This window comes from Propithecus coquereli, unplaced genomic scaffold (assembly GCF_000956105.1).
Source record: "Propithecus coquereli isolate 6110/MARCELLA unplaced genomic scaffold, Pcoq_1.0 Scaffold232, whole genome shotgun sequence".
NCBI lineage: Eukaryota > Metazoa > Chordata > Mammalia > Primates > Indriidae > Propithecus > Propithecus coquereli.
Window position 1 is genome coordinate 2,999,345 of NW_012147864.1, and position 12,099 is coordinate 3,011,443.

The 12,099-nt window shown below is 52.3% G+C and overlaps 1 protein-coding gene across 1 annotated transcript in view; it reads right to left on the reverse strand.

The window, feature by feature from the left end:
* Nucleotides 1-6,947, reverse strand: part of MIER2 (mesoderm induction early response 1, family member 2) — a 29,800-nt gene extending 22,853 nt beyond the window's left edge. Inside the window, exon 1 of the mRNA XM_012645481.1 lies at nt 6,887-6,947. Coding sequence (XP_012500935.1) covers nt 6,887-6,895 — 9 coding nt within the window. The 5' untranslated portion in view covers nt 6,896-6,947. The remainder of the gene's footprint in view (nt 1-6,886) is intronic.
* Nucleotides 6,948-12,099: the final 5,152 nt, after the last annotated feature.

The window sequence follows — 12,099 nt, forward strand, 5'->3', positions numbered from 1 at the left end:
GGCGCAGTGGCTCACGCATGTAATCCCACCACTTTGGGAGGGCGAGGTGGGAGGATCGCTTGAGCTCAGGAGTTCGAGGCCAGCCTGAGCAAGAGTCAGACCCCATCTCTACTAAAAATAGGAAAAATTAGCCAGGGGTGGTGGCACCTGTAGTCCAAGCTACTCAGGAGGCTTAGGCAGGAGGATCGTTTGAGCCCAGGAGTTGGAGGCTGCAGTGAGCTGTGATGATACCACTGCACTCTACCCAGGGCGACAGAGAGAGACCCTGTCTCAACAACAACAATAAAAAACACTTACTACAAAGCTCCAGTAATCAAAACAGTGTGCTGCCACCACAGATAGGCATGTAGACCAATGGAATAGAACTGAGACTCCAGAAATAAATTCACACATTCACAATCAATTGAATTTGGATGAAAGTGTCAAAATAATTAAATGGGGAATGAACAGTCTATTTAACAAACAGTGCTGACACAGCTGGATAGCCCTGTGCAGAAGAATGAAGGTGGACTCCTATCTCATACTACATATTAAAATTAACTCAAAGTGGATCAAAGACCTTAAATATAAGAGTTAAAACTATACAACTCTTAGAGAAAAACATAGGGATAAATATTTGTGACCTTGGATTTGTCGATGGTTTCTTAGATAAGACACTAAAAGCACGAGTGACAAAATAAAACAAAAACAGATAAACTGTACTTCATCAAAATCAAAAACTTTTGTGCTTCAAAGGACGCAATCAAGAAAGTGAAAAGACAACACACAGAATGGGAGAAAATATAGGCAAATCACATATCTGGTAAGGGATTTATACCTAGGATATATAAAGAACTTTTACAACTCAATAAAAAGGCAATCCAATTTAAAAATGGGCAAAGGATCTGAATAGACATTTCTCCAAAGAAGACATACAAATGGCCAATAAGCACATGAAAAGATTCTTAATATCGTATCAGGGAAAAGCAAATAAAACCCATAAAAAGGTACCACTTCATAATCAGAGAATGACTATGATTAAAAAGACAGATAATAACAGGCGTTGGCAAGAAGATGGATGAATTGGAACCCTCATACACTGCTGGTGGAATGTAAAATGGTGCAAACTCTTTGGAAAACAGTCCAGCAGTTCCTCCAAAAGTTAAACGTAGTGTTATCGTATGACCGAGGTATAAGCTCTTAGGTGCGTATCCAAGAGAAAAGAAAACATAGATCTACACTAAAACTTACACATGAATGCTCACAGGATTATTCACAACCAAAAAGTAGAAGGAACACTAATGTCCATCAGTTAATGAACAGATACACAAAAACAAAACACTGGACCATCACTCAGCCATGCAAAGGAAGGAGGCTCTGACACAGGCTATAATGTGGATGGACCTTGAGGACATCGTGCTCAGTAAGAGAGGCCAGACACAGAAGGACACACGTTGTATGAGTCATTTTATGTGAAATGTCTAGAACAGGCAGATCCACAGAGACAGAAAGTGGACTCATGGTTGCTAGGGGCGGCGGGGACGACGTGGTGTTTGAGGAGTCATCACCAGGGAGGGCAGGGCTCCTTTCGGGGTGATGAAAACATTCCAAAATTGGCTGTGGTGGTACCTTCACAGCTCCGTGAATAGACTAAAAACCAATGAATTGTGCACATTAAAATGGGCAAATTGCATGGTAGATGGATTATATCTCAGTAAAGCTGTTGCCAAAGAGTAGATTAAAATATTTAATAAAGTTTAAAAACTTGTTTAGTAAGAGTTTCAACACTGCTTTCCTGAGTCCTCAAGAAAAACCTCAGGGGCGGTCTAATCATTCTCGTAAGAGAAGCAAGGAGACTGAAACTCAAAGAGTCACTTCCAGGCTCACACAAGTGGTACAACTACAAACTCCAGCTCAGGCCGTGCCGACTCAGAAACCCTCTCCAGCCCTCAGGAATCGACCCTTGAACAACGCGGGCTTAGGGGTGATGACCCTCTGTGCAGCTGAAAATCCATGTATATCTTTTGACTCCTCAAAAACTTAACTACTAAAAGCCTCCTGTTGACCAGAGGCCATACCGATAATATAAACAGTCGATGAATGCATATTTGGTGAGTTATATGTATTATATACTGCATTCTTACAATGAAGAAAGTGGGAGAAAAAACGTTATAAAGAACATCATAAAGAAGAGAAAATATATTTACTCTTCAGTAAGTGGAAGTGGATCATCATAAGGGTCTTCATCCTCGTCGTCTTCGTGTTGGAGGAGGAGGAGGAGGGAGGAGGGGTTGGTCTTGATGTCTCAGGGGTGGCTGAGGCGGAAGAAAATCCGCGTGTGAGTGCACCCGTGCCGCTCAAACCCGTGTTGTTCAAGGGTCAGCTATATGTAAACGTACAGCAAAGCCATGGGCGAGAGCAGGGAGGCACAGCAAGTTCTGGCACTGGAGCGCCAAGGCAAAGAGGCTACAGGGACCAGGGTGCAGAGACAGATCCCGGGGAGGAGGCGCGGGCACATCAGGGGCTCCAAGTGGGAGCGACAGGTCCCACCAGCTCTCAGAGGTGGAGCCCTGTTGGCGGAGGGCAGCCAGTAGAGGAGAGAAGGGAAGAGGGGCCAGCAGCCCGCAGTGGGGAAGGGAGGGGCCATAGGGACTGGGAGTGGCCAAGGGAAGCTGAGCTGGCGCCTGTGGCACCTAGTCCCTGTCCTGGGGCTAGTCCAGGCCCTGTGGGGTAGGGTGGCAGTGAGGCGCAGCCCTGGCGGCTGCTTTTTCCAGAAAACGGCAGGCTGCCACCAGCCCCAGCCCACAGCCACATGCTGCGCGAAGTCCTGGCAAGAGCACCCTCAGTGACCTGAGATCACCGCTGGCCCTCACTGGGACCCTCTGGGTGGGGGAAGGGGAGGCTCTGGGCGGCCTTTCACATCTCAGCCAGGGGGCTGGCTTTCTGTTCTCACCATCAAGAGCCCTGACGACCAAGTGGGCTGACGACGACACCAGATGAGGCCCTAGTCTGGGTGGCGAGTTGACAACAGCCCCCACAAGCCCAAGGCCCACACAGAGTAGCGGAGGATGGCACCTGGCCTCAGGTGAGGCAGGGTGCCGGGTCCGAGGAGGACGTGGCCCTCATCTGACTTGCCATTTAATGGGGAGCTCAGGCAGAGAGGGGCAAAGAGAGAAGCAGCTGGGAATGGCAGAAGAGCTGCCAACGTGGGGACCCCCGGCAGCCTCGGATTTCCAAGTGCACTTCCAGGTGACTCCACGTTCCTCAAACTTACCAAGGAATACAGTCCAGGAACTTCCTTCCCTGCCCTGCCCCAGTGTCTGACGTCCAGGGGCAAGCCTACTCAAAGTGGATTCTTTTGTTCACTCAGGAACTCGGGTTGTCGCCACCAGAGCTGAGGGCCAGCAAAGCCAAGTGGAAAGAGGAAAAAGATGGGGAGCTGGCCAAAGGTATTCCAGGCAGGTATTCCAAAAGGAAGAGAAGGAAGGACAGCAGCGCTCTAGAGACACGGTCCCAAAGGAGAGGGCCACAGACCCAAGTGTCCCATCAGGGTCTTCTGGGAGTGGAGGCGGCAGCAAGGTGGTCGGCATAAAGACTGTGGGTGGCCCTTCTCCCCCGGCAGCCGCTATTTCCCGCTCACCACCCTTCAAAGCAGAAGCCAAAATGACACAGTGGCTACACCCACATCTCCCATCCCACAATCTCTCCCTCCAGCATGCGAATGTTGAGGCGCCTGCCCTGAGAGATGGGGTTCTCCTCCTCTCCCCACGAATCTGGCCAGGCCTGTGACTGTGGTGGAAAGGATGCTATCTGACTTCCAAGGCTAGGCCGTAAAATACGATCCAGTTTCCATCTGGTATCTTTTGGGACACTCTTGGACCCGGTTGCCATGCTGTGAGGAAGCCCAAGGCACATGGAGAGGCCACATGCAGGTGTCCCAGCTGACAGCCATTGACAGCCAGCTGCGAGTGAGGAAGCCTCTGCTGCAACTCCAGCCCCAGCAACTCCAGCCCTAGTCGCCCACTGACCACAACCATGTGAGGGATCCTGAGAGAGAACTGTCTCGCTGAGCAGTCAACCCTCATACTATTAAAGATAATAATAAAACAATTGTTATTGTTTTAAGAAACTGAGGTTTTGTTGTTTTTATTAATAAGAGACAGGGCCTCACTCTATCGCCCAGGCTGGAGTGCACCGGCACGAACACAGCTCACTACAGCCTCTAACTCCTGGGCTCAGACAATCCTCCCACCTCAGCCTCCCAAGTGGCCTCCACTTGACCAACGTGCACGAAGTGGGCGCCTACTCCGGGCCAGCCGAGGCAGCAGCATGCTAGTTAACCCGAGGAACAGGTTCCGCCTGTCTCCACCCACATGGAGTTACCAGTTTGGTTTCGGACACAGATAACAAGTGGATGTGTATGGTACTGAGAGGAGAAAACAGGGTGAGGGGCTATACAACTGGGGGTCAGGGAAAACCACTGAGAGGCCTGAGGGGAGGTAGAACAGGTGGCAGGTGGCACCCAAGGGGTAGAGTGCACCAGAAAGTGGAAGGAGCCCAGGGGGACCACACCACAGGGCTGGGGTTGTGGGGAGGAACTGCATTTTATTCTGAGGACAATGAAAAGCCATGGAGGGTTTTAAACAGAGCAAAAGGTGGTGTACTCAGGTTTTTAAAAGATTATTCTATATCCCTGAAACAGTGTGATGCACTCCCCTGTCTTCCACAGTGATGCTGATGATCACTTTGAAATGACAATATGATAATAAAGCAACTAATACTCATCTAGTGCTATTAGGTTACAAAAGACCATTTTTATGGGTTAAATACAGCTAAATATCAGCAACTTCATAAGGTTCAACTTCTACGTGGAAGCCACTGTAGGAACATCTCAGGAGACCGCCCAGTTCTGAAGGTAGACCATTAACTTCCCATTTTAGAGATGGGGAAACTGAGGTTCTGAGTCGTTCAGCAACCTGCCTGAGGTCACACAAACAGGAGGCTCCAGAGCCAGAAGAGGCCTCTTGGGCAGAGGCTGGCCGTGGCTCAGCATGCATACACTTGGTCCTTACTGGTCCCCGTGGCTCGCTCTCTGACCAGACTCTAAATCCCTTTGGGACAGGCCCTATCTGTTCTGGCCTTTGGCCAGACTCTCAGGGCCTAGCACGGAGGGGAACCTCTTTAGAAAATCAAACTCACTCCACAGCACCACCCCGGCTACACAACAGGGTAACAGGAGCACCCAGACAACCAGCTGCGTGACCACTTGGGAGTTCAGCACAGGGCAAGGCAGCTTTCAGAGGAGGCTGGCTGGGGGGCAACCCATGCATCCAGGACACACAGCTCCCTGCCAGCCCATGTGGCTGCCCAAATGCCACCTCGCTCCCAGGAGCCGTGCCTGAGTCGGGAGCACACCAGACACACACATCCACTCAACCGCCATGCCCCTGCAGGGCCATTGGGAAACCTGGCTTCTGCCTCCGATGCTGGAGGCCAGCCACCATCCTCATGAGAACTCAGTTTCCCTAAATGCGCCCCCCATCCCCCACCCCAAGGAAGGAGAGCTAACTCTCTAAGAACCCTCTGGATCCAGCCACCTAGCACAAGGCAGGAACTGGCTGGTGAGGCCTGGCCTGGCACCAAGTCACCTACACCCTCTTTGGCACAAACGCAGCCTGTTGATGCCCCAAGAAGGTCACTGGTGGGAGAGAATGGCCAGTCCCGCCTTCCACAACGCCTACCCATGTTGTGCCAAGACACAAACACTCAACGTGGCCCCATGACCAGGCCGGATTTCCAGTCCCATCTTCCCACCAAGCAGCTGGGCCTTGCTGGGTGGGCACCTCATCCTCTCTGGGCCCCAGCCACCGCACTCATGAGATAAGGACCAGCTCCTGAGTCTGTGGACCTGTCAACTTCTGCGTGCACACGGCAGCCATGCACTGAGAGTCACACTCATCGAGTGCCTGTCCCATGCTGCACCTGCACCTACATTTCTCTCGTCTCATCTTCACCAGGACCCTATGAGGTGACAGCAATCACCATTCACAAATCAAAAAAAGCTCCAAAAGTGAAAGTTTTTTTCGCTCCTGGTTTGACCTGACTTGAAGCTATTAGCTGTCTTTCTTGATCCTGGACAGTCCTAGGTGAGTTTGATCAAACATCAGGGTCCAAAACCCCACAGATCCTCAGATAGGAAAAATTCTGGATTCCAAAGCACAGACAGCCCCAAGGATTTCGGGAAAACGGTCTCGGGCTTGCTTTATGGACAGAGGAGGCTCCGAGAAGTAACTTCATACTCGGCACAGGCTGGTCTAACTCTGTCCTGACATCAGCACCAACGCTCTCTAGGCCCCAGAGGACCCACCCATCCGCCGTGTCTGGTTTATCCGAGACGGGTCCCAAGTGTGGAGTTCAAATCCTGTCCAGGGTCTGACCTGACCCCCGGGGGCCTCGAGGGCGGGCCAAGGCGCCGCGGGTCCAGCCGGGTCCTGACGGGGAGCGCGGGGCGCGGCCACGGCACTCGGCAAAGTTAGCAAAGGCGGGGGGAGGCTGTGGGGCCAGAGCCGGGACGCGCCGCGCGACCACCCGCAGCCCCCGGCTTAAGACCCCCGCCCCGACCCCTCCCTCCCGTCCGCCCCTCCGGCTCCCCCGCCCGCTCCGCGCCGCCGCGCGTGCGCACTGGACCCGCGATGTGGCAGCGGGCGGGGGGGGGCCGGGCCGGGGGCGGCCGCCGACGAAGCCCCGCGCCCCTCGGGCCCCGGACGCGTCAGGCGCCCCAGGCCCGGCCTCGGAGCTCCGAAGCGGGGGTCTCCGCCCCCGGGGCCCCCGAAGAAGCCGAGCCCCGGCGGCGGGGGGCGCGGGCACGCGGGGGCGGGGGGCAGGCTCCCCCGGCCCGCTCACTCACCTCCGCCATGGCCGTGTGTGCGCGGGAGGCGGCGGCCGCGCCGGGATCCCCGGATGCGGCGCCGCGCGCCCATTGGCTGAGGCGCCTGGGGGCGTGGCCGGGGCGGGCCTGGAGGGGGCGGGAGCGGGCCCCGGCGCGTAGTAGGTGCGCGGGCGCGTGGACGGGATGTGTCTGTGTGCCGGGGTCGCTGCTGGGCCTTGGCCATGGCCTTGGCCGTGGAAGGTGGAGGATGTTGTTAATAAAAATACTGAGCTCTTATAACCACACCTGCGTGGGGAACACGTGGTCCCACGTGATCCTTTCACGCCTGTGTCTACACTCTGTTAGCACCCGAGTTTCAGAGGGGGAAACTGAGGCCGCTCACCCAATGCCTCGGTGATGGAGCCGGAACTGGAGTGTGGGCAGCGTGGTTCTGGGATTTCCTGCACTTTTGCATCAGCGATGACCAAACTAGTATGCCAAGGAGTGAGTTGGGGAGCTTGCGAGAATGAACCCAGAAAAGAGCTTTGAGAAACGTGGGTACCCTATATTAGGGAGCCAAAGTATTGACGGCGGCAAGAGAGGTGGGATTTGAATCCACAGCCATTCGGCTCAGGAGTCCATTGTTTTTGGTTTTATTAAATTAATTGATTAAGTATTTGTGGAACACCGCACATACTGATTCTGTGCTAGGTGATGGGGAGGGTTTGAACAAGACAGTTCTAAGGCCTGTGTTCAGGACACTTAGAGCAGGGGAGGGGAAGGCCGGGATTCACCACACTTTTAAAAAGGCAGTGATTTTATCCACTCATTCGACAGGTGCACTGTGGTCGTTTCCCTCCCCACCTTCAAGAAACATTACTCAGCAATCACCATATGCTCTGAGCTAGATGCCCAATCTCCTTGAAACTCACTTTATTCTTGTACTTTATCATCTTATCATTCAAGATGATCAGGATGGTTTTTTTTAACCTTTCACTTCTGAATGCCTGTCCAGGTCTGGACCTATAAGTACTCCATGAATGTTCTTTAAATTATTTTTCATCATTAACAGAGCTTTAAGGGCCAGGGTCTCCTGCTTACCTCTGACCACCCAGGAAGCTCTTCTTGTCACCCAATATCCCAGTGCTGGCGTGGAAGGGTCTGCAACAGCTGGTCAGCTTGGCCGACAGTTCTTCCAGCTCTGGCCAAGCTTGGGACTCTCCCTTGACGTCTTCCTCAGTGTGCTCCTTCAGGAAGTTTGCTTTGATCATTTCTAGCGGGTCGAGTGCAAACACAGCACCCAACCCGCTGATGTGAACACTCGCTCATGGGAAGGACTGAGCTCAGGAATGTTTTGCTGCCTCATCCCGGCATTGCCCCCCCTCGACTTTAATGAGAGGTGGTCACAGAAGTGGTGAACACACTCTCTGCCGGCCTGTGTCGTACGCACTCAGGTGAATGTTTGAAACTCCATATTCATAATCTGCTCCCAAATTAATGAGTCTAACTTCCACATCTTCCCCTCTTCCTCTCGGGCTCCTGTGTGGTAGGTAGGTGCTTGTATCCTCCAGTGCCATGGTGGGCTTTGTCTTGTAGTGCGTGGGCACTCCACAGAATGCCAGCTGCAGAACAGGTGAGATTCTCCCCTGAAGTTCTAAACCCTAAGAGGGAAGAGCCTTGCTTAGAAATGGTGTTGTTACTCAGGCACACACCCTTCCATTAGCACCAGGTAACTTCGTTCAGCAAAGCAAAATGATATTCTTAGAAAAAAAATCTGGGAGGGGATAACTAAATACAAAAAATACCAAAACAAAATGACCTGCCCAAGGCCATGCAGTTTGTCAGGACCATATCCTGTGTGCGGCTCCCCACTTTCCAGGCACTGGGTAGAGAGGGTGGCATGGCATGGGTCAGTGAAGCTGAGTTTACCCAGGGCAGAGTTTACCCAGGTAGCACAGCCCTTTCAACTTTGAGGCGCCATATGCTGTTTTTTACATTATTGAGCGACTAAACATCCTCAGAGAACTTACAATCTGGTAATAACTTTGGATTCTCAGGACTCATGGCTCAGGATCTGACACTCGGTAGGCCCTGAAAAAAATACTTGCTGATGGGTTGGCCCAAGCCAGTGAGTACACAGCACCATCATGACCCAGCGGCTGGTTCTGGAGGGACCCAGCCAGAGCCGATGATGTGTGAGACTTTGTCTAGGGTCTCAGAGAGAGTGAAGAAGCTCTTTCCCACTGTGGTTGGCTGAATAACAGCCGTCAAAGACATCCATATTCTAATCCCTGGGACCTGAATACACTATTTTACCTTACAGGGCAAAAGGAATTTTTGTCATAGGGTGGGATTTTAGGTTAAGGACCTTGAGATGGGAGATCATCCTGGATTATCCGGGTGGCCCAACATATCACAGGGTCCTCATCAGAGGAGAGAGGAGGGTCAGAATCAGGGGAGGAGACATAACAGTGAAAGCAGGGGATGGAGCAGTATGATGGCAGGTGGAAGGGACCACAGACAGAGGCACGTGGGCAGCCTCTAGAAGCTGGAAAAGGCACCGGCACAAAGTCTTCCCCTGGAGTCTCCGGAAGGAGCCAGGCCTGCCCACATGTCAGCTGTAGCCCAGCGAGACTTAGTTAGGACTTCTGGTTTTCAGAACCAGAAGACAATAAATTTAAGTTGTTTTAGGCCATGAAGTTTGTGGTGATTTGTTATGACAGCTGTAGGCAACTCATGCAGCCTGGGCGGACCTTGGGCAGGCTGAGATCCAGAACAGGAGCGGCATCTGGGGGCACTGGCCAAGGCCTGTCTGAGAGAGCCAGCGGAGGGGACGCAATTGAGTGGCAGCAAAGGGAGCAAAGTCCCAGCTTGCTATGAAAATTTACATGCAAGTTTTTGTGTGAACAGCCCTAGGAAAATAGTATGCAATTCAAATGTCCATCAACTGATGAGCGAATAATTAAAATATGGTCCTTCCATAAAATGGAACATCACTCAGCCACGAAAAGGGCTCTGACACAGGCTACAGCGTGGATGGACCTTGAGGACATCGTGCTCAGTGAGAGACGCCAGACACAGAAGGACACACAGTGTGAGACTCCATGTGTATGAAATGTCCAGAACAGGCAGATCCCTAGAGACGGGAGATGGATTCGTGGGTGCCAGGGGCCTGGAGTGGAGGGGAAGGGGAGTGACTGCTCATGGGGACAGAGTTTCTTTCTGGGGAGACAAAAATGTTCTGGAACTAGATAAAGGTGATGGCTGGAAAACTCTGTGAATGTACAGTACTAAAAACTACTAAATGGTACACCATAAAAGGATGAATTTTATGGTCTGTGAATTATATCTCAATAAAAACGGTAGTGACATTTACTGAGATGGGCAAAGTTGAGAGAGAAAAGGTTTGTGTGTCTATTGGGGAAAAGAATCAAGAATTCTGTTTTAGACATGCTAAATTTGAAATGTCTGTTAGAAATCCAAAACACATAGTTTATCTATAACTGCAGCTCATATTGGTCCGTTTCTGTTGCTTATAACAGAATATCCCAAACGGAGTAATTTACAAAGAAAAGGAGTTTATTGCTCACAGTTCGGGAGGCTGGGAAGTCCACGCTTGAGGGACCGCATCTGGTGAGGCCTTCTTGCTGCTGGGGACTCTCTGCAGAGTCCCAGGGCAGCACAGGGCAGTGGCACATGGCGAGGGGGCCGAGTGTGCTGAAGTGCCAGCTCAGGTCCCTCTCCCTCTTTCCTATACAGCCATCATCCCACTCCCATGATAACCCATTAATCCATGAATGGATTAACCCATTCGTGAGAACAGAGCCTCTCGACACTGCCACATCGGGGCTTAACTTTCGACATGAGTTCTGGAGGGGCCACCAGCATTCAAACCGCAGCACCGCCCTTTTGCCCTCTCCCCACAAAGAAGAGGTGCAGTCTGTCCCCACCATGCTGTACACCCACCCCTCACGCCTTCTCAGCAACCTTTCTCTCCCCATCCCCCGGCCCCTTACCCGGTGTCACCCCTTGCTTTTAAACATGCTCTGGTCCCCTCCACTCAGTAAGAATGAAGCTCTCCCTGCTGCACATTCCCTTGCAGACACCACCTGGTCACTCTCCTTGACTCGCTTCTTGAAACAACTGTCTACACCCTGGCCTGTCTTTATCTCCCCAGGCCACGCCAACCTGCGCCACAAAGCCCGTCCCTCAGGTGCCCAGTGACCCCTGCAGGCCACAGCCGGGGGCATCCCAGCCCTCGCTCCTCTCCAGCTCCAAGTACCTCACACCGATGGCCGTGCCTCCTCCCCGACCGTCCTACAGCCCTGCACGCTGCTGCCAGGCTCCCTGGCTGGTCATCGTCTTCCACCTGCCCACGAGGTGTTGGAACCAGGCCCTTCTCTCCCTGCTCTCTGTTCTCCCCAAGTGAGTTCATGCATTCCTTCCTTTGCTCACACCTGCACTGACCTGTGCCTGCGCCTACACCTGCATCTGCACCTGGGCCTACACATACACCTGCTTCCACATCTGCACCTACACCTATGCCTGCACCTACACCTGTACCTGCATCTACACCTGTGCCTACACCTACGCCTGTGCCTGCATCTACAGCTACACCTACACCTATGCCTGCACCTGTATTTACACTGGCACATCTTCAGAATAACTCACAGAGTATGTCTCAGCCCAGGTCTCCTCTCTGAATCTCAGAATAGTGCTCCCAACTGGTGTAGGTGCAGGTGTAGGTGTAGGTACAGTTACAGGTGTAAGCGTGGGTATAGGCGCAGGTGTAGGCGTAAGTGTAGGTACAGGTGTAGGCATAGGTGTAGGCACAGGTGAAAGTGTGAGTGCAGGTGTAGGCACAGGTGTAGGTGCAGGTATAGGTGTAGGCACAGGTGAAGGTGTAGGTGCAGGTGTAGATGTAAGTGTAGGCACAGGTGTAGGCACAGGTGCAGGTGTAGGGGCAAGTACAAGCAGAAGTATGGATGCAGATGTAGGCACAGGTATAGGTACAGGCACAGGTGTGGGCACAGGTGTAGGTTCAGGTGTAGATGCAGGTGTAGGTTCAGGCACAGGTACAGGTGCAGACATCGGTGTATATTTTCTCTTAGAAATGTCAAAGTATCTCCAAACCCAACAGTTTCAAAAACCATTCATCACCCTCCCCCGTGATCACAAGAAAGGGGTCCCTATCCATGAGTGGCAATGCCATCCCTGAGAAACAGTGTTCTCCCCTTCTCCTTCCTGCACAT